Source organism: Caretta caretta, chromosome 2 (genome assembly GCF_965140235.1).
Source record: "Caretta caretta isolate rCarCar2 chromosome 2, rCarCar1.hap1, whole genome shotgun sequence".
Classification (NCBI taxonomy): Eukaryota; Metazoa; Chordata; order Testudines; family Cheloniidae; genus Caretta; species Caretta caretta.
Genome location: NC_134207.1, coordinates 257,442,920 through 257,466,096, shown reverse-complemented (window position 1 = coordinate 257,466,096; position 23,177 = coordinate 257,442,920). Strand labels below are relative to the sequence as shown.

Here is a 23,177-nt window from a genome sequence, read left to right as displayed (position 1 = left end):
AAAACAAGCCACTCGTCTATAAACTTGTTTGTGAAAATATGAATGTTGACAGCAAAAGGATTGTGAATTGCTCGTCTAATGAGCTACACCTCATGTTTTAATGAAGGTAAACACTGTGATTAATCACAATACAGTACCACCTTAGGGCCCCTACCTTCCATCAGGGTCTATAGCAAGTGAACTTGTTTGTAAACTTATTCTTGGGTAAAGGAGAGTTTAAATTCAGCTCTGCTGCCTCCTCCCATTGTACAGATGCTCAAGAGTAAAGGGCTATTTTGGCAACAGAGCAGGGACAATGTCTTTGGGAAAACAGAGCTCTGCTCCCAGGGTCAGTAAGCCTGGGATGAACCACAAGCTGAGGAGTATTTTCCTTCTTACATTCCCTTATTTTGTTTTCTTGTTGCAAGCATTATCCCTTGAGAAAGAGCAAATATTTTTTCCTGTAGTCACATTCAACTATCTTATGCTACACTACAAAAATCTGCATAAATTACTGTGTGTATTTCACTACCCTGCAATTATTTTTAAGCTACTGGGAACCTGACTTCTAATTTTTAAAGAAATTGCTCAAAGGATTTATATGCCCTTTGTGTATAGGGTGAAAAAAAATGACAACCCCAGGGTTGCATAAGTGAACCAACGAATGATCAAAACAACTTTGAAATATTTTAACTAAAGCCTTTTATTCTGTACAACTGTGAAATACAGATAATTTACCCTTTTGGCATTGCAGACGCCCTTCAATCTCTCCTGAAACTGCATTACTGGGATGGTTGGAAGAGTAACCTTGGCTGATTTCAGACAAAAAAACAAACAAACAAAAAAACCCCCGAATGAACGAATGAACTGGGAGCAGTTACAATGTATACAAAGGGACAGCAAGACAACCAGAAAGAATCACTGTCTATTAGAACAAAGCATAGACCTCTGCTATTAATAAATACAATTCAGGACAATTTATTAATAAAAGTTACACAGTTCTGCTAAACCATTTAATTCACAAATATCACTAAAAATGTGCAATATAGCACAATTGTGTCAAATGGAGTATGCACAGAAATGGGGCTTCCTTTCAAGGAAGGGAAAAAGACATGCTAGCTTAATTCTTAACCATACCCTCTTGTTTAAGTGGTGACTTTGTCCAGGACATAATGCATTTGGATATTTTTCTAACATATGCCAGTGGGAAAAAAAATTTTTTTTTGTAGTTTGATCACTATAAAATCCCAGTAATGTATCTGGGACTTTCTGTAGGCCCCAGCCTAAATCCTGATAGCAAAACACAGGAAGGGCAAGAGCACACGTCTCCTGAAGAAACTTGAATAAATATACTGCCCTTTGAAGGCACTTGTGCTTCTGTTTCAGACAAGAGTCATATTGTACACAATTTTGTGGTGAGGATTTTTAATTTGTTTTGGCTACAAATAGTCTTTTGGGACAGTCCCAAATTTTCTTGCCAAAAGATGAAATGCTTTCCCCTCCCCAGTAAGTTAAACTTTATACAAGGCTACTATGAATATATGAAAGCCTTAGATTTTTAGAAAGAACAGGAAAAGAATATGTGTACAGCTATAACAAAATCTGCATATAAAACTTGGGAAAAAAGAATACAAATGCTTTTATATCATGGATATGAAATTTGCTACTGACATCAACAAATAAAATTTAAATTTTCAGAATGGTCTTAAATTTTTTAACAAAATGCCACAGAAGTATAGAGCACAGTTTCTTGGAATTCCAACTAGCGTGTCTTTAAAACAAGGACACATTGCAGGAAGAATTATATTTTTTTTAAAAATATCTATTAAATTTTGCAAAACATGTTTATTCTATTATGATGCACAGCATCACTGGACTGACCCTGCTATAATACTTCTCTAGTGTTCTCAATCTGAATGGCAATAGCTCTCTATAAGAACGTTTGAACTGCAGTATTAAAACAATTCTAATTATGTTAACCTTTGACTTACAATTAAATGGGCTACTACTTTCAAGTGTGCAATAGCATTCGGTGTTTTTTGAGATTTCTCTAAGTGGTAAAAATTATTTTTATGAATAACCTGTGAAAAATCATTGTAGGTAATGTATGAATGGAATGTATTCAAAAAATACAGTGCATGCATTATGAACATAGTGACTAATATGGCCAAAACAGTGTTTCATATCAAGCCCGAGCAGATGAAAATTTAATGCTCTGGAAAAAACAAAACCAGAAGGAAGCAAAAGTCTGCACTGGATTATCATCTGTTCTCTGTATACCTCACATAACATGAACCACTAGGGACTTCTCATTTCACTTGCTGTGCCTTAGCTAGGACAGACTTTAGTTTAAGTCATATAGATTTTTTTCTCTATATTACAGATCTATTAGTCACTTCAGTTATTAAATGTATACTCTCTGGTCCATACTGAGTCATTAGAAGTCTCATCTACCTTAGGGTTCAGTGGGCTTCTATAGTACTACTCTTGGAACCAGTACAGTAAGGTCAAGTAAATGAACAACCATTTGAGTCCATCATTCCTTTCACGTTGATTTCTGTCGGTAGTGAAGTGTCAGATCACCACCACTCTTCCATATGAAGTGCTTAACAGTTCGAAGGTCCATATTTGGATCCAAAACCTGCAGTGTAAGAGGATTTATATTTTATTGCAGAAGACCGGTAGATATGTTAAATCTTTGGATGCTGGAAGTTTTGATTTTCAGACAAGCATATTCTAGGCTGACAGTGGTACACCATACTAATAAGGACTGGTACCCAGGGGCTAACATACATTAGAGAGCACCAACAGCAGCATATATAGGCTTGGAATGATTATTAGTAAATGTCAGTAAACATCAAAATGTATAGATAGGCAAATAAGAAAAATGCCGCTTGAGTCCCACCTTACTGTCTATAAAGTGTACTGTAATACTGGTATTAGTGGAGTTGGAGAAGGGGTGCCATTTAAGTGGCTTTAACTTACTGAATCTGAACATCTACTGTCTTTCCCCCCATAATTGAGACTATTACACTCCTTTCATTTGTGATCCAAGGAAGTTTGAAACCTACTTCCAAAGTAGCAGTGCCTCTTGCTGTGCTATTGCACATATTGCCACTAAACAATTTTACTACTAAACCTAGCAGGCAATATACAAATATGCTCTGAAGTTAGACAGATTTTGAACAGGACCAGACATGTAACAATATTCTAAACCCCACAGTTTATTTGCTTAAGTTAATCTTAATGATGTTATACAGAAGTGTGATTACAATTTATTGCAGATTGATATCAAATTCTAGGAGGCATACAATAGATGAAAATGGGAAATGATTTTTAAAACTAATTTGTTCCTAGTCTGGTTTTACAGCTTTCTAAATAATTTTGTCTGGAAGAGAGGTATATTCTACTCAACACTGTAAATACTGGTATCGAACAAGCATGAGTAGCTTAAGGCCCTCCTCAATGGAGCTCTTCTTTAAAGCCTGTGATCTTCGAGAATAACAAAGTACTGTCATCTGTGTTTACTGCTCATATCAGTATAGCTAGTATATGATTAATAAGATTACTATCATGAGCAAGAGTTTGGAGTATTAGGCCCCAAAAGAGAATACAGTTCAACAACCAAAATTCTGCGATCTAGACATTTGGTAATGCAATATATCCACCCACGCTTTATATGCAAAAAGCAAAATAGTACTACTATCCGTTAACATTGAGTTCATAACATACAATTTAGTTTCAAAGGCATCTGTTTTAAAATAGTTTACCTGTAGCACATTTTAAGAACAGTACCTGGAGGTTCACAAATGATTTACTATTGATCATCATATTTTTGAAAGAAGGCCTAAATGAGTGCTTATGACAACTTACCTGGTCCTGGCACAATAGTTCAATCTTTTCTTCTGCTAACACAGCAATGTCCTCCTCTTTCTCTTGTTCTCCAGCTTTTTCATTATTGGAGGAGCTAGTTGTCTGAGATTCATTATCCAGGTTTATGATTTTCTCATAAACATGTTCCATCACTTTTCTGACCTGCAGCATGTCACTAGCTGACAATCGGTCTCTGTACAAGTTAATTAAAAGTTGTGAAACACCAGATTTAGCCTTTCAAACACTTATCTTCACAGTATCATGTGCAATAAGGTTTGCTATAGCAGTTGTTTGTAATATAAAATAAGATCTTTATAATAATGCCTTTATATAAATCAATGGTGAAGACTCATCTGGAATACTGTGTGCAGTACCAGGCACCTTATCTGAAAAGGATACTGCAGAACTAGAGGGTGCTCAGAGAAGAGCAACAAGAAAGATCAAGATCTTGCATGGCAAAACTCAGATGAAGAGAGACTGAAAAGACTTGGAATGTTTTCCTTAGAAAGGAGATGAAGCTAGGGAGATGATAATAAGTATAATAAATAATGACTTGTAAACAGAAAGGAGGTCAGGAACTTCTGTTTTCCCTATCTTATAACACAAGAGACATTCAAAAAAGTTAAAAAGGTAGGAAATTCAAACGGATAAAAGGAAATACTTTTTTGGGCAACATGTAATTAAACTGTGGAACTCATGCCACAGGAAGTTGTTGAGGCCAAGAACGTATCCAGATTCAAAGAGGGACTGGATGTTTATATGAATATCAAGAATACACACAGTTGTCATAATTAAAAGACAGCAAACATTTTAAAAATTCATGCTTCAGGGCTCAAGCCGATCTCTAATGATTAGAAACCAGGATGGGATCTAATGTAAGGGACAGGTTCTCCCAAGCCTGCCTACTTTGGTGTTTCTTACACCTTTCTCTGACTGAAGCATCTGTTTGAGATAGGATACAGGATTAGATAAGACATTAGGTTTGATCCAGCCAAAAATGTTATGGTACCAACTCAAACCTCATTATTAATACTAAGGTAAGACCTTCTAAATTACAATTAATTTAAGCCGCTGCCATTTACAACTACAGTATCTCCCAGATCTTTAAAATATTTTTATATCAACCAGTGTAGCAGGATGTTGTCCTGTAACACTAAATACCTTCTCTCCCAAGAATTGAGATAGCATGTCCAATGTTGTTCTCTGGATTAACCAAGAGTACCGTTATTCTCTTTGGCATACCCTTTTACGAGTCTGCTAATATCAGTATCTCTGAAATATTAAGAGTCAAAAATATATACGTACTTTTTTAAAGTTTTTGCCCCTGAAGACGAATGAGGTTGAAGGTAGAAAGGAATCTTATTGAATTTGGGCATATTTTTCTAAAAGGAAACAAAGTGTTACATTTAGTACCAATTGGCATCACACAAATTATATTCACTTCATTATTTCAAATTGGAAAGTGTGTTTACCTAATATGTATATTATATCAAATAAAAATGAGATTTTCTCTAGCACAATGATTGAGGACTAGTTTTCTTTGAATTGCTTAAGCTTCTGGAGAGCTCAGATCTATCTCATGCAAGTCCTTTGTTTGCCTAGCTTTTATAGAAGTTGGAGCTCATTTCAGCGGAAGCAGGTGAGTGTAAAAAGTGTACAGCACTTCGATATGATAAAAAGTCAAAACACTGAATATTTTGTTTAAAAAATGACTGCAAGTTTTAAAGAAGAAAGACTTTGAGTATCTGGAATACAGCATCAGAAATCAGGTTTCTTAGGAGGTGATTTGTTAAGGAATGGAATCAAATTCGAGACACATGTGAAGAACACTTCACCCCAACCAGGCAATGAGGGATATTTAGTATGGTTCTAACTCAAAAATGTACCTTATCTTCTCTTGGACTCCCCCAAATTCATCATATTTCAGTATGCCAGCAAGCAACACTACAGTAGACATTAAGTTGGTCATTTCCCCGTCAACCAGGAGACCCCAATGAAGCTGGCTTGTTTGAAAGGAAGCCAAAGTGGTGTTTAAAATAAAGGTCTTCACAGGCCTAATTTTAAAACCTGACCCAGACCCAAACTGACAATGCCGAATCATTTTCAAAACTGATGCAACCTGAACCCAACACTCCCCCCACAAACCTGTCAGCACCGTCACCACCACCTGGAGGCTGTGATTTGTCAGCATGCTTACTTCACTGCACAGTAGCGGCAGCCAGCAGGAGTGGTGCACACAGCTGATGCCATGCAAAGCCCCCAGGCAGAAAGCAGCTGGAGTCAGAACACAGACATGGGAAGTGGCAAGCCCCCACTAGGCCAATCCCCATGTGACAATGCTGACATGGGTTTGGGTTGGTTCTGAAAAATGACAAATTGACACTCCTGGGTTGGGTTTGAGTCAAAGTCAGGCTTTAAAATTAGGTTGAAGGAGACCTCTATCTCATACAACACCCTGGTTCCTATTGGTTTATGGAACATAAGCACAGTGCATGCTGGGAAGTAGGGATTTACAATGGGCAGGTTCCAGTGACCTGTAGGGAGGCTGAATTTCAATGGGTTTATGAGAAGAGTGTTTTGAGCTAGTAATGCCTTGAATATCCCTTTAGGTCTGATTACTGAAGATATTCAATATACGTTACTTGAGATGCTGGAGTCTAGTTAAATTCCTTTGCAGTTCACCTTTAAAAGAAGGGCAAAGTCTATACCTAATGACACTTACATCCACAGTGATGTCAATTACCCATTGTGGCACAGTTTCATTAAGCAGCATAGATTCAGTTTCACCACCTGAATCCCGACATAATAACCTAAAATATATAGAAATGAGTTTCATAAATAATACATTTAAGCACTGAGAAGAAAATTGCTGTACAGCACATAAATTACAGAACTTAAATGCAAAGATTAAAAAAAGTGTGCACAGTGATAGGCAAAACCAGAAATTATTAAAATAATAAATCTGTTAATCAGATGAAAGAATAATAATTCCATAACCACGAGTTAAGCAAGATTAGTGTTTTACGAATTCTGTTTAAATGAACTTTAAATTCAAAATAAATTGTTTAAAAAAACCCAAACAAACCAAGTGTATACATTCTAGCAATTGTGGGCTCCAATCCTTTAAGTTTGATATGTGAGGGTGTACCCTTGCCCTTGTGTAGAGTCTCACTGATTGAATGGAACTTTCTGTAGACATAAGCATCTGCCAATGCAGATCTAACCGAAGGGCTAGAATCCTCAGTTACAATTCAAAAATATTAAGAGCTGTGGGAATGGGGTTCATTTTAAATTGAAAATGTAGCCTCATTTTACTTGAATGACCCGTGATCTGAAAGTTACACTGCTCCCAGGCTTGGGATGTGCTATATTCAGTTCTGGAAAACTAAGAAACCTTGACTGAAAAACTAGTCTTAATTTAAGAATGGATATATTCAGTTACCAGGGATAAACGTGAATGCTTTATGACATTCAAAAACCTGGCATCCCAGGGATATTCATCATGATATATTCAGTGGTGAACTGGAGCCGGTTCACACAAACCGGTTGTTAAATTTTGAAGCCAGTTTAGAACCAGCTGTTAAAGGGGTGGGGAAGCTCAGGCGGGACGGACAGGATGTGGCCTGTGGGACTGTCCTGTCAGTCCCGCCTGAGCTCTCAGCTAGGGAGGCTCCCATGTGAATTTTTACTGACCCGGCGGCACTCTGACCCTTCGGCAGCAGGCCCTTCACTTGGGGCGGGTCTTCGGCGGCGGATCCTTCACTCACTCCGGGTCTTCGGCGGCATTTCAGCGGCGGGTCCTTGAGTGCCGCCAAAGACCCAGAGCGAGTGAAGGAACCAGTTCTTGAGCTTCTGGCAGCTCATCACTGGATATATTAGCTGATAAAGTCATGCTGGAATCAAAGTAGTGTAAAAGGCAAGATGGGTGGTAATCAGAGTGGCATGATAAGATCTCATACTACTTGACTGGTCAGACCTGAAAGCACTCTGATAGGCCAGCAAATATACTTTTAGGAGAAGTTCCCCATACCAGTGGATCAGAAAAAAAAAGTCTAATGCCTGAAGACTAACACTGCAGCACCATAATAAAAGACAATAATTATACATTAAGCTCTGCTCGAACTTAAAGTGGTACATTAAATAGTCTTAGAAGGAAAATGGATCAGCTTTAGGTTGTTGTTGATTAGTCTATGGAAGGATGGTGTACAGGAAGTGCTCTCAGAGCTATAAATCAACAAGTCCTTGTAAGAGTTACTGTACAATTCATGCACCATGTCTTGATGATTTGGAATCTAGATGTTCCTAGTCTGACTATGGAATGACATTATCAGCCACAGACCAATTCTGTATGGTCAAGCTTCTATTTCCTGGACATTGATTAATATCTGAAATTGTTCAAGAGCCAAAAAGAAAATAATTCTATTGCTTTAGCCACACTGCATTCTCTGAATTTCTGTACCTGAACAAAGTGCGTCCTCCAGCTTCACCAAAGATAACTGGTGTATGCGGTGGTACCTGAAAGTATCCATTTCCTTTCTGTACTCTGTTCTCCTGCTCACCATTCACTATAGAAAAATATACATCAAGACTATATACCTAGTTTTAGAGCCAAGTATACAGACTAACACAAGTTATTGTCTCTTTCCAATACGGTGGTGAATTAAAAAAAGAAAATAAACAAAACAGATGCAAAGATGAAGACATGTTGATTTCTCATAAACCAGAATTTCCAACACTTAAATATTTCATGAGAAATACCAAAGAATTAACACATTATAACTTTGTAGGAGGCAGATCTCAATGTCTGATGTACAGGAGAATAGGGGCCATGAGTGGAACACTGATTTACTATCAGTTTTCCCCAGTTTCTGAGCAATACAGAGATGTAAGTATCTGGGGAATTGAATGACCCTTACTTTAGAGGTGAACAAGAAAAAGAATAATTCTGCAAAGGCAATTATTTCACATTCAAAAGTAACATCTTAACAAGCATCTTCTTTGCTTTCCCACCTAACTACCAACTCTGAAACAGAGGACCAGGAGAACTTGACAGAGACATCTTGATTTCACTGCACTGTACATTCCATTAACTATTGATCAGGTTCATGTCTATGGACTATACAACTAGAAGTGACTGATGACATTTCAAATGCAGAGGGTCAGATTAAAAGAGCAGTGATTCACTTGTTACAGACTGACTACAGCTTTCAAAATGAAATGATTTGATAAATAGTAATTATTTTGCAGTGCAATGTAAAGTTCTCTGAAAAATATGGGAAAAACTGTTTGGTTGCAATGCCTTTCAGTCAGAAAAGAACCCAGACTTACTATGTGGCACCTGAAATCCACCAATTACCAAATTTTAATGTTCTGTCGAATGCTACAACATACCAGATAATTGAATATGGGTTCCTGTGAGTGATAGGAGTTCCAAAAAGATTGCTTAGCTCATTTATGAGCAGAGCATAAAATAAATGGAGGCTCAGAATTCATAGCCAAGAGTACAGTCTAGAGATAAGACTATTGTATATTCCCATGCCCGGAGCTCATCAGAAACAAAATAAAATCATTCTGGAAATTAGAAGGGAGAAATTTTGGGGTTTTAGAAATTTCTTTAAAATAAATATTTTGGTGTTACCCTCCTGAATTTTTGATTTTTTAAAAATCAAACTCTCCTTTTTGGAGGCAGTGGAAATTTCAGCTTAAAAAAAAAATCCCACTGGACGTAAGGTAGGGGAATAGTGCTATCTCAGCATGTATCAGGACCCTGTTCTCAAATGCTACAAAAACATAACATAGATGCCAACAGACATCCCTTTTTGTTAATAAGCAGATTTCAAATCTGTGTCGTCCAACTTATTTTCCATAATGGTGACTCCAGAGAAACTATGAACACTTTTCTCCTCGAGTTTTTTTCCCTAGACTACAAAATTAATGAAGTATTTTATTACTAAAATAGTTAGTATTCAGCTTGCCTAGTCACAATCTTTGTATGGTCCCTCAGCTCTCTATTAACAATATCACTGATCCAAGAGACCCCCAGTGCACTTTTGATTTCCCAAGCCACTATTAAGTATTTGCTTTGTATTGTTAAATTTTAATATTTTAAAAGCAAATTCAGAATCTGGTTTTACAATCCTTATTTACCTGACCAGTTCTACTAAAGTACAGTACTATTCACGAGTCTATAGGAGGAATCAGGTCTCTAATGACTTGGAAAGTTGGTAAATTGCCACTCCTTATTCTTCCCACCCCAAGACTAAGGGCTTGTCTACACTACCGCTTAAATCGATGGAAGTTATGTCGCTCAGGGGTGCGAAAAAAACACCTCCCTGAGCAATGTAACTTACGTTGACTTAACACAATGTCTACACTGCGCTATGCTGGCAGGAGAGCATGCTCCCATTGACGTAGCATGTCTTCACCAGATGCGCTAAATTGACGCAGCTGCATCAATCGCAGCGGCGCCAATTTAGCATGGTAGTGAAGACAAGCCCTTAAGCCTTCTAAATGCACAGCACAGGAAGTAACAATGCAAGAGCCTCCAAAATAGCCTAACAGAGTGCCTCAACCCCATTCTGAGACCAGACTGAGTGAAAACATAGTTAAACCCACATAATCCATAGGAACGTAGGACTGGAAAGGACCTCCTAGGTCACCGAGTCCAGTCACTTGCTATCGAAAGGTACTCCATCATATTAATCCCATTCATAATTTTATCAAATTGCATTTTAAACCTAGTTAGTTTGCCCCCAACTACTCCTATTGGAAGGCTGTTCCAGAATTTCATTCCTCCAATGGTTAGAAACTTTTTCCAATTTCCACACTAAATTTATTCCAACACATGACAAGGATTTCAGCTGAAGGCCAATCTGATAAAAAAGCCAAGAGATTACCAAAACTAATAGTTTTGTAAGGTAAACATCTGCAAGACATCTGAATTTAAACCACCTCATTTTATGAAGACCATTAAATACCCAATGGACACCAAAAACTTTTGAATTGCTTTGGCCCTGATTGGATGTGAACTTGTGTCCCAGTGAAAGGTTCTACCAATCATCTTCCAAACCTTTGAGCTATAGTTTCTCTTATTTTCTGCCAAATCCACCCACCTATCTTGTGTGTCATTTACAGAACCCTACTGTTAACCTCACCTTTCCTTTGTGGATTACTTCAGAAGATAGCCTCCTGGGTCAGTACACAATTCTGTTTTCAACACCCATTCAGTGTAACACATTCCAACAAATATAACTGCTATTTATTAGTGTATAGTTCCCAGTAATAATTACAAGCAAATTAGGCAATGTGCCCTGGACACTTACCCAGAAAAGCATAACTGAATTACTCCCATTCCTCTGCCCTATCTAGAATTTAAGGAATTTATTCTCTCCCTTAAAAACCTAGCCTCTTAATTTTACCAGAAATTTTTTTCATTGTGAACTAATAGCATTTCTGTAAATTCACCCTCAATGCAGAATTAGCTTTTCAATTGTTTCCTCTTTATTGTGGAGTTCCAAAGGCTTTTAAACAGCACTATCGTCAGTGGAGGAGTGCTACGTGAAACATTACAAAGCAATGTTATATTAAAAGCTATTGTACATGTAGAGACAACTCTAAAAACCTCACATAAAACAAACTAGCTATGAATGAGACAAAAAGATTTAAAGATTCTTATATTGTACAGGTGAACACTAACCATGATTTATTTCATTTTCCTCTTCATCCATTGGATTGATGTGTGTTCTAGGCCAATACTCTAGAAGAGCTTGTAATAGAAGCCCTCCGAGATTCACTATAAGACATGATTAAAAACATAGAATATAATTATGTAAAAATCACTGACCCATATAGCCAGTTTAGAAAAAGAAGACAACTCTCCATGTTTTTAATTCACAACTGGTTAATATAAGCTAATTGTTTGTATTTCTTATCAAAGCTTAAGAAGTTAATACAAGAGAAACTGAACATTTAAAAAAATGTTAGGTCCCAATCCTGCAATGAACTCCTTGCTGGCACTGAGGTCTACTGATGTGGAGTTCATCTCAGGGTCAGGGGCTTAGGCCCAGATCCACAAATGGACTTAGGTGTCTAACTCCCACTGTAGGCACCACTGAGATCCTCAAAACTCTGGCTACTAACCCTGAAGGTGCCTAAAATCCTTTGGCACCTAAATTTCCGATAAAGTCCTTATGACACCTAAGTTTCTGCTTCTAGGTACGTGCACTGCTGCCTCGCTCTAAGAGCTTGAATACCTATCTCATGCCTAAGCCCCAGAAGGATCTTTGAACCATGTGAAACTAGGCATTCCTTTGCCTATCTCGCTGGCTGGGCCCAAGCTGGTGGGCATGCTCTGAGCACATCTAATTCCAAACAAAACTGTGAGAGGGAAAGGAGGAAGAGGCAGTTGTAGCAACTTCCCTAACCTTTAGTCCAGTGGTTAGGACAGTGTTTCCCAAATAGTTGGTCCCAATCCACCTGTGTGTTGTGGGAAAGTTTTAGATGGTTGTCATGTCCAAGACCAGATGAACTCATCACGTGACCCTGAACTAGGCAAACATATATTTCACCTGGCCTGGATGGAAAGCCTCAGGTGGGTGTGGAGGGGAGAAGAGGAAGGGTTTGGTGAGCAAGCCTGTCTCGCACTCATCCCATAGTGGGGCTAGTCCCAGTTCCCCACTCTGGTCGTTGTAACCTGGCACACGAGGCTGCAGCACCACTCAGATTTGGTCTGGCTAGCCCTCCCTCATGAAAGAGAGGCAGCCGGGCCAAACTTGAGTGGTGCTGAGACCTTGCGCATGAGGTAGCACAGAGCAGGAGGGCTTGCCCTCCAACCCCACCCATCTAGACCTCCCCTCTACACTGGGCCAGGATTAGGGTTGTGGTAACAGGACAGAGGGTTCATATACGTAAACGATGGGTTACAAAATAAAGACAATGCTGTTGGTGGGTTGCCTTTGTAAAACATTTGGGAACCAGCAGGCTAAGGCACTCACATGAGACAGGATTTGAGCAGGGTTCTCACATTACTTCTTGTCAAGGCACAGGGGGGAATTGAACCGAGGTCCCCCATTTCCTGGGTGATTTCACTAACCACTGGGCTAAAGGTTACAAGGGAGGCTGCCACATCCTGCAACCTCTCCATTCACCCCCTCGGGCTTTTGCTTGGACTTAGGTGTGTGCTGCCTTTCTTCTTGCAAGAAACAGCATAGGTGCCTGACTCCAAGAAAGGATTCCTAGCTATAGATCCTAAGTGGAAATAGGCACCTAATTCCCTGTGAGAGACAGGGTTTAGGACACACCCTTCTCCATCGCATCTGCTACTGGCTAGCTTAGGCAGTTCCTCACCTAGCACTATGGCTTTAGTGGATCCCATCCGTAGGTACCTAACTCTTCCCATGCACGAAGCAGGGAGCCCAGTGCCTAACTCTGGTTTATGGATTCCACTGGGTTGCAAAAGCACCTAGAAGTTAGGTGCTCCCATGCTCTGTGTTGCAATGCCTAAGTTGTTTTGTGGATTTGGACTTTGTCTTTAGTCTTGTAGAAAAAGCTAATTTTGCTATAATTCCAGTCAGTTTTAATTGTTTTTAACAAATATTTTAAGATATGAGTTTATTACAGTATTATTCTCTAGTTCAGATCTTTCATATAATAATTCCAGTCTAGCATTTTTCATTTTGCTTTTTGAAGGAAAATGAAATGGACAAATGAAATAGACAAAAAGTGAATACAAGATTGCCATTATAAAGCATCTCAGTACATTTTCATTGGAGAGTCATTTGGAGGATTTAGTCTCAAGAAAAGTGGGGAAGTCCAAGCAAGCACAAAACTACTATCTGCCAGAAATATACTAATATATGTAATGGGGTTTTATATTGTTTGAATGAAATGTTAATTTAAATTAAAACTCACATTTTGGATCAGATCCATCTGGACTGCTAAATCCAGCATCTTTTGCTGAGACCCAAGCTGCAAAGCAGTCACTCTCATCTAAAGTAATTGTCAACATCTGTCAAAAGAAGACCATATGAATATTGTATTAAGAACCCAGCAGGTTTCTTTTACATATACAGAAGACACACTAAGCTGCAACTACAAAATATGGTAGTATTTGATTAGACAGCGACTGTCTACAAACACTCCATTTCTCAAATTTTATTACATTAGTAATTGCAGTGTACAAGATTAGTTTAAACCAACATTATCTCCTTACAAAGAATTCTGTAATTAACTACTCTTCAAGTTATCAAGATCCAAAGAAGCATTCACAGACATGTTGATTGAAAGATAAATTATATCAGATAATCAAAATATAGTTTATGCCACACACACATTAAATTAAATCTTAGAGTCAAAGCTTTATATGGCTCACAGAAGTTTAACTTAATAAAGTGTATATATTAATGCTTTCATGAATGGTCATATGAAATGACAAACGCCCAAATTAGGAAATAATTTAAGTTGTGTCTTACCCCAGTTTTTAAGTCTACTGAGAACCAGTTTGGCACATACACCATTTTAAATCTCTTCTTAATTTCTTCTTCAAAATCTACTTTCCCAAGGTCTTCAACTTTACATGCCTGTACACCAGAATATTAAAAAAAAATACGGAAGTTTCTTAATACTGAATATGCAGTCATATCCACTGTTAAAACCTTTAATTTGCATATCAGAAAAATTAATTTTTAACAAATGTATTCCCTCATGTGTATACCCTCTATGTAATGAAATACTCAACTTGAAGATTCACATTCTCAAATGGCTGTACAGTAAATTGTATGCTAAGTAAGCTTTTTATTTTTCTTGGTAGCTTGATGCCACTACCCTCCAAAACACTAAGACAGAGAAGTATGGAAGCACTACTTCAGAGCAACATAAACTTCTTCCCCAGTGTTGAATCTTGCCTTGCCTTGAACTGTAGTTCATTTTAAAAAAATAAACAGATGGATTCAAAGAAAAAAGGAACAGAATGAATATTAATACTTATTAATATAGCAATAAAGCCCATGACCTGTCTGTGACTTTTACTAAAAATATCCATGACAAAATGGGGAGCTCACCTGTGGGATCCACACACCACCCAGAGTGGCTAGGTAGCTGCAGGGGCCCGCTTGGAGCTCCATGGGCCCCCAACACCTGTGGGGGCTTGGAGCTCAGGGTCCCCCACTGTCTGGGAGGGCTCCCGCGGCAGCCGGCAGTCTTGGGGGGCCCCCACAGCTCCTGGCCACTGCAGGCTGAAGTCACAGAGGTCACTGGAAGTCACAGATTCTGTGACTTCCGCAACCTCTGTGATAAAATCGTAGCCTTAATGATAATGTTTTGACTGATGTCCATCCATCTGTCCCCCTCCCCGTCATGCATTCTTATTATGTTCATTGTTTTATTTTAAAGACAGAATTTTAAACACATTTATGTAAGAATGAACAGTAATGCAGCAGAAGAGACAAATATCGTCCCTTATCAATGAGAGTCTTTAAAAATACTTGCACTATGTTTTGTGGCACAATGAGGACCTATTTTCTCCAATCATCACCTCACATGCAGACAAATAGCAAAGGAAACAGAAGACCAGAAATCCATTAATACATGTCTAATCCAAAATTTTACACTTACCTTCAATACATCCCAGTATGCCACATTATTATTTGTATCTTTGGTTAATATATGTCTCTTGTCATTAAGAATGTGGCACTGAATAATACTAGCACCCCCTAGCAGTTATAAAGAAGAAATAAAGTCAGCAATGCCATTCATTTAATTAAAACAACAACAACAACATTAGACTGCTACAAAAGTAGGAGCTATTCCTCAGCTCCAACAATTTGGCATGAAGCTATTTCAGCACATAATGAATATATGGCATATATGTATATCTACATGTGTTTCAACAATGATGTTGATATATTGTACAGTCAACTGCTTAACCACACTTTGGGTTGTTATGAAATATACTCAAAAGATAAAATAACCAATGTAGGTCAAGTGTATTGCTATACAGCAGGGGTTCTCAACTTTCATTGCAGTGAAACTCCCTTCTGACAACAAAAACTACTACATGACCCCAGGAGGGGAGACCGAAGCCTGAGCCCCACCACTCCAGGTGGAGGGGGGCCAAAGCCCAAGCCCCGCTGCCCTGGAAGAGAGGGGGGCAAAGCTGAAGTGGGGAGCCTGTAACCTGAGCCCTGCTGCCCAGGGCTGAAGCCCTTGGGCTTTGGTCCTGGCAGGTGGGGTTTGGGCTTAGGCTTTGGCTCCAGCATGTCTAACACCAGCCCTGGTGACCCTACTAAAAAATGGGGTCGTGACTCACTTTGGGGTTCCAACCCATAGTTTGAGAACCACTGCTATACAGCAGTGATAATATAATACAGGAAAAAGGTTCTAAACAGAGACTATAATATAGGCTTGATCCAAAGCCCCTTGAAATCAATGGAAAGGTCCACATTGACTTCAGTGGGCATTAGATCAGGTCTTATGTCATTTATAGGTTTTAACTGTGACAATGATTTTGAAATTATACTTAACAGGGAGCAGTATTTGATATTTATCTGAAATAACTAATCACAATTTCCAACTCTTAATTACTCACAGATCTTACATTATGGTCATTGTTAACAAAGTACCAATAGAATAACCCTAAAATCAAAGGCTGAGAAGGGTTAGTGAATTTTTTTTTTTTAATTATACTGTTCACCACACAAGCTAAAAATATGCTTGACACACACAGTTGTAGGATACTATTATACAAAACATGCTATTTTCTGCAGTTCAGGTTATAGCAGAGAGAATTCCAAGGCATTCATGCCCTTAATTTATTATAACTTCATTAAAATGTCTACTCTGAATATAAAAATACTTAATACCTTTTAGATGCTAACATTTTTTTTTTAGCTAAATTGTCATGGTTATGATCAACATGTATATTTATCCATCTTCACATGTGGTTTGGTCATATCGTTTATCTAAAGTACTCAAATGCAAATAGGGCACTCAATCTTTAATATATTTATCCTCAATATCTCTGTGAGGTAATGTAAGGAAGTAGTATTATGCCCATTTTATAGAGACTAAGGGTATATCTACACTTCAAAAAAAGGTGTGTTCTTAATTGAGGCTAGCTAACTCAGGTTAAAATAGTGGTGAAGACACAGCAGCTCTGCTTTTAACTTAGGTCAGCAGCTCAAGTTCAACCCCAGGTTTCTAGAGCTGCTAACCCAAGTTAAAAGCCAGGTTGCCAGGTCTTCATTGCTTTTTAAACTGCATTAGAGAACTTGAGTTAGCTAACCCCCAAACCACACCTTTTTTCTGCAGTGGAGACATATCTTAAGTGCCCAAGGTCTCACAGGAAGTCTGTGATGGAGCAGGGAATTGTACCCAAGTCTCCAGCATTCCTGGCTAGCATCCAACCCACGGGACTGGTCCCTTATTTTCTCAAAGGCCTTGACCATCAGCTCTGATAACGAAAGTTAGAATGAGCAAGTGAGGAGAACGGGTAGTAGCTAGAAGAGCCATCTCCCAAACACCTCCCATTCCAACACATTCCCCCACAGTAAGTTTATAAGAGAATAGTTTAAGTGCTTTTAGTGGAATTTTCTGTTGTTCTTCCATTTAAATGTTCATATACCGTACTAAATTTTTATACTGCAAATGTTTTACATTGCATTTTCAGATAAATATGGGCCTGATCCAGTGCCACCTGAACATAGTGGAAAGGCTCAAACAGAATTCTATGAGCTTTGGAACAGGCCCCGTATTTGTCACGCTACCCTCTTCACCTGCCATTTTTTCTAACAATATTAATTATTTTTTGAGATGTTCTGAAAGACCTGTTTACCTTTGATAACTTGGTCAGGCTGTGTACAAAGAGGTGTTATAGGATTGGTACAGTCATTGTCATAGTCCCCAGAAGCTCTAAAATTATGAATTCCCTTCAAAGTCTAAAAGAAGAGACAGAAGCATGACAGTCATAATTTGCAGAGATCAGTGAAACCTATGAACATAGCTAGCCCAGGTGAGTGAGGTAATATCTTTTATTGGACCAACTTCTGTCAGTGAAAGAGACAAGCTTTCATGCTAACTCAAAAGCCCGTCTCTCACCTCATACAAGTCCACTCAATCCTACTTCTTGTCCAGCCAATCACTAAGACAAACAAGCTTGTTTACATTTACAGGAGATAATACTGCCCGCTTCTTATTTATAATGTCACCTAAAAACTGAGAACAGGCGTTCGCATGGCACTGTTGTAGCTGGTGTTGCAAGGTATTTATGCGCCAGATATGCTAAACATTTCGATACCCCTTCATGCTTCAACTTGTAGGCTCTAAACTTTTACATTGTTTTGTTTTTGAATGCAGTTATGTAAAAATAAATTCTACATTTGTAAGGTGCACTTTCATGATAGAGATTGCACTACAATACTTGTATGAGGTGAATTGAAAAATACTATTTCTTTTATTTTTACAGTGCAAATCTTTGTAATCAAAAATAATATAAAGTGAGCACCGTACACTTTGTATTCTGTGCTGTAACTGAAATCAATATTTGAAAAATGTAGAAAAAAAATCCAAAATATTTATAATAAATTTAAATTGGTATTCTATTATTATTTAACAGTGAGATTAAAACTCTGGTTAATTGCGACTTTTTTTTTCCATCATGAGATTAATTGTGATTTTTTTTTAATTGTTTGACAGCCATATAGTAAACTCATACTGAACTTAAATTTTAGCCATATAATGGACAAAGAAAATCACTCACCCACTTATTCACAGAAGATTTAGTTGTTGCAACCCAAAGGGCTGGAGGAGGATCAGCTGATCTATCAAGTTCCATCTGAATAATTAAACCACAGAACACTTTTAGATACCCCAAGTTTAACTTTTTTCTTTTCAATAAGTTTTTTGCTTTCCAGTGACCTCCAGTCATTGCCAGATGTGCTCCAGAAACAGCACTACCTTCAAGCTTACTGAAGAAATACAAGTTTCAATACATTAAATAGCTAATTGTAATTTTTAATTTTATCGGTGATTTTAAGTTTCATTACAAACAATAAAAATTATTTTAAATCTCTAGAAACATTTTAGAAATTGTGACTAGAAATATTGAATATGTTTAAGTTGTTTTTAGCTAATCAGCTGTGGTTTAAAATGTTTCAAAACTACAGTATTTTTATACATTATCTAAAGATTTTAATATTTGACAGGATGATCATTTTTAAAAAGATACAATTAAGAAAGTTCAGTACTACTAAATATGTAGAATTTCAGAAAATTAGATTCACTTGCTGGTTTACTATAGCAGTAGTGATCCATCCTAGTTAAGGATCATAGAACATTTCTATTCTAGCCCTGTGTGTGATCACAATTTTTTAAATTTCATTTTCAGTTGAAATTTTCCAGGTTTTGACCCCTTCAAAACTACACTTTAGATATGCACAGTACATTTTGAATTTGGTTCTTTTGCTAAGCCAGTAAAACGTGCAACTAAGGAAGACCAGCCCGCTCATGCATTTTAGCTGTGCACTAGAATATATACCTCTTGGGGTCCTAGCTGTTCCAATGGTACATAGCCAAATAGTTACCAGCTATGACACTCCCTCCCTCATCTTTTTTCCTTCTTTTAAAAAAGAAGACCTTAGATTTTTTTATGCAATTTCCTAAATTAAGAGAATGTTAGTGTTGCAAAATTAGATGTTCCAAAGCCCTACACAACCTTAACTCTTCTCTCCCGTGTGAGTATGCATCACAGTACAGTCTAGTTACATAACCACATACTATTTCTCAAATACAATATACTAAAATTTTTTCTTCAGACTTAGAAACACTGCTGTAAATTTTTGTAATCCCCCACTCCTTGAATACCTACATTACCAAGTTTCAGAGTAGCAGCCGTGTTAGTCTGTATTCGCAAAAAGAAAAGGAGTACTTGTGGCACCTTAGAGACTAACCCATTTATTTGAGCATAAGCTTTCGTGAGCTACAGCTCACTTCATCGGATGCATAAAGTGGAAAAAAAATTACATTACCAAGTACATGGATACATTCAGAGTGCATAGCTTTTTTGTGCAGAAAGCATTTAGGGAAGAACACAGGTAAGTTAAGATTACCTACTCCTGAGGGCATTCTGCACCAAAACACTAAAAATTCTGCACCAAAAAATTAAAAATTCTATGTACAATATTCTAAAAATTCTGCAAATTTTATTTGTCAAATAAACGTGGAGGCTTCAGCATTGCACTGGGGAGCACAGGCCACTGGCCGTACGTAAGTGGGAGATCATTCTGCAGTTCCCCCCTGGGACACGGACTCAGCGGTGAGGCTGCACCCTACCCTGACCCAGCACAAGAACTGGGCCTGACCCAGAAACATCCCAGGGCCTTGTCTTGTACAGAATGGACTGAGTGAAGCTCGTTCACTTTTCTGGCCAAGGTGACAGTCTTGCAAGTACGATAATGGATGAAGCATTTTGAAAGGGGCTTTAAGAGCACTCTAAGTTTTAAAAGGATGACATTGAGGTTTCACACTGGAGTAAGTTCTCTGACTAGAGGGTATGTACGTATCTGGCTGTTGAGAAATCTGGAGACCACTGAACGAGAGATCAAGAACAGCAGCATCAGTGTATGATACACCCATACTGTTGCCAGTCAGACCTTGACTGCGTGAAATTAAAGTCCAGATTGTTATAACTACAGCAAATGTTCAAAACAATCTTTGGCACTGGGGCTTGCACTAGATCTAGGCCTTGTTGGACCACTCATATTGAAAAAGCTGTTTCCATTTAAAGTAAGTCTTTCTCACGGATAGCTTTCTGCTCCATGCCAGGATTTCCTGAACATGTTAGAAGCACTCCCTTTCCAGGGTGCTCAAACAACATTCAGGCCATCAGATGCAGTAACTCTGGGTTTGGATGGAACTCTTAACCCTGATCCTGTGATTGCAAGTCTGGGTGGTCTATCAGCCACAACTGTCTCGGCCAGAAGGGAGCTATGAGACTGAGTGTGACTTTGTTTCCTCTGGTTTCGGCAGTTACTTTGTTGATTAGCTGAATCAGTGGGATAGCATCTTGATTCCATTGCAGAAGGAAGGTATTCAGCAAACAAGCAAGCAAACAAAAAAACCCCACATCCCTTGTATCTGTGGATGGGTCCAGGAGGACTCCCCCATCTCAGATGTGCCTACGACTAATGCCCTGGAAGGTTACAAGGTCATGAACTGTATCTCTTTTTGCATATTATCAGGATGCAGTTAATAGTTCAGTAGCTAAAAGACATAAGTGGAATTAGGACTTTCTTGCTAATTGGATACTTTGCAGGGGTGTAGGCTCATCTGAGCCAGAGATGTAGCAGTCTCCTCTCAAGTCTGGTAAGTGGCTTCACATATGTACAGGCAGACATATGGCCTAATAATGCGAGAGAAGTCCGTACTGTCATAGCTGGCTGCGATTTCACATTGTTCAGTAATGACTAAAGGGAGAGGAATCTGTCTTCTGGCAAGTAAGCCCTTGCTGTTGTGGACTCTATCCTGACTCACAATTTACTCTATTGTTTGATAGGATAAAATAAATGATATTTTCTTGCAGCTCACCCAAAGACCCAGATAGGTGAACAGAGAGAGGGTGTAGCTGAGTCATGTCAGAATTCCTTGATGCGATACTGCCTTTGATCAGCCAGGCATCTATATACAGATACACATAGATGCACCTATGGTGATGCATCTGACAGAGACTCTGGGTGCTGTGGAGAGTCCAAGGGTCAGTATCTTGTACAGGCAATGATTTGACCCCAGAATAAATCTCAAGTACTTCTTATGAGCCAGGTGAATGGCAGGATGAAAGTACGCATCCTTAATAACATGAGTTACAAACCAGTCCTAAATCTAAAGTGGTGGAATGATGAAGCAAGTGTTACCATCCCAAATATGAGGCAGTGTAGGCATTTTCAGAACAACAAAATATTGCAAGAAGAAGCCTCTTCACCTGTACTCCTGCAGGACCTCTTTTACATCTCCTATGTGAAACAATGAGGCCAATTCTTTTGGTAAAAGATTCTCATTAGAAGGATCCATAAAGAGGGACAAGGGTGATTAAGACGCAAGGAAAGAAAATGGCTGGGATAGTGATAGGCTACGTCCAGCATTTGTCTAATCTCCGACTACACCTGATGGAAGTGGGAGAGGGTGACTTCCAAAGTCTGGCTGTAGAATGGTGTTTATGTGGTTCTTGACACACCTCCAGTCAAATCTGCTGCCTCTGGACGGGAGCCTGGTGCATGACAGAGCAGAGTGACAGGTGCCTTCTGGTGTAATGGGGCCACTTTCTAGGCAGGTACTCCAGTTTGTGATTGTGGGAACAAGACTGTGTTCTTTGTCGGAGTGGGGGCTGGTATAAGAAGGGCTTCTGGTATGGTGCTGGGGTATAGATTCTGCAGATCTAAGGACACCCCCAAATCCTTGAGGGAATGGAGCACCTTGTATGTCTGCTTGCTGAAGAGCTTCATGCCCTTGAAGGGTACATCCTCTACTGTCAGCAGGACTTTTCAGAATCCCAGACACCTGCAACTAGGAAACGTGACACATTGCAACTTATGTAACCATGGATCAAGAAGCCACCGACTCATCCATTGCCAATAGTAGCGTGGTTTTCATTACCATGTGACCCTCCTTGATGGAGTACCTTGCATCCTCCCCAAGTCCTGAGGAAGCCTAGAGAGAAAGGAGATCACCCTTTCCCTCATTAGAGAACTGCATTTCACGAACAGGGCTTGGTAGTTCACACTGTTGAATAGGAGGGAGGTTGATAACTACGCTTTTTGGCCAAAGAATTCATTTCTTGGAGCCCTTATCTTTTAGAATCCCCTTGGTGGACCTGTTTTTTCCCCCTGGACCTGCAGAAAACACAAGGGAACCCCAGGTTGGTTGCACATAAAAATGTCTGAAGCCCTCGAACAGGACTTGATAGAGCTTTTCTACTCACTTTGAAGTAGGAGAAAGGGAGACTGCAGCATGCAACAGTCCCTTTGCTGAGTCAAATATATTCTCATTGATTGGAAGGACAATTCTTCTTGTCAGCACCAAGGAAATGAGGTAATTGAACAGTCTGTGCTTGTTCTTTTAAATCACCATTGTCTCAACATCCAAAGTTTCAGCTATCCTCCAAAACAGATCGTGAGCAGCCCTAAAGTTATTGATGAGTCAGGGCTGAGGTGACAGCCTCATTTAGCTAACAGAAGGATTCCTTAGATAGGGAAGGCAATTAGGAAGTGTCCTGAGCCACATCTGTTCCATCACAGGGAGGTTCTTCTGGTTCTGGTGTGGAATGCCTGGCTACTAATGTG

The 23,177-nt window shown here is 38.8% G+C and overlaps 1 protein-coding gene across 2 annotated transcripts in view; it reads right to left on the bottom strand.

Annotated features, from left to right (window-relative positions):
• Positions 1-664: 664 nt before the first annotated feature.
• Positions 665-23,177, bottom strand: part of WDR48 (WD repeat domain 48) — a 57,947-nt gene continuing 35,434 nt past the window's right edge. For both annotated transcript variants that reach the window (XM_048837513.2, XM_048837514.2), the window contains exons 9-19: positions 18,605-18,679; positions 17,681-17,783; positions 15,463-15,560; positions 14,322-14,429; positions 13,762-13,858; positions 11,549-11,644; positions 8,312-8,417; positions 6,575-6,662; positions 5,158-5,234; positions 3,853-4,045; positions 665-2,620 (exon numbers count right to left, since the gene is read on the bottom strand). In XM_048837513.2, coding sequence (XP_048693470.1) covers positions 2,525-2,620; positions 3,853-4,045; positions 5,158-5,234; positions 6,575-6,662; positions 8,312-8,417; positions 11,549-11,644; positions 13,762-13,858; positions 14,322-14,429; positions 15,463-15,560; positions 17,681-17,783; positions 18,605-18,679 — 1,137 coding nt within the window. In that variant the 3' untranslated portion in view covers positions 665-2,524. The remainder of the gene's footprint in view (positions 2,621-3,852; positions 4,046-5,157; positions 5,235-6,574; positions 6,663-8,311; positions 8,418-11,548; positions 11,645-13,761; positions 13,859-14,321; positions 14,430-15,462; positions 15,561-17,680; positions 17,784-18,604; positions 18,680-23,177) is intronic.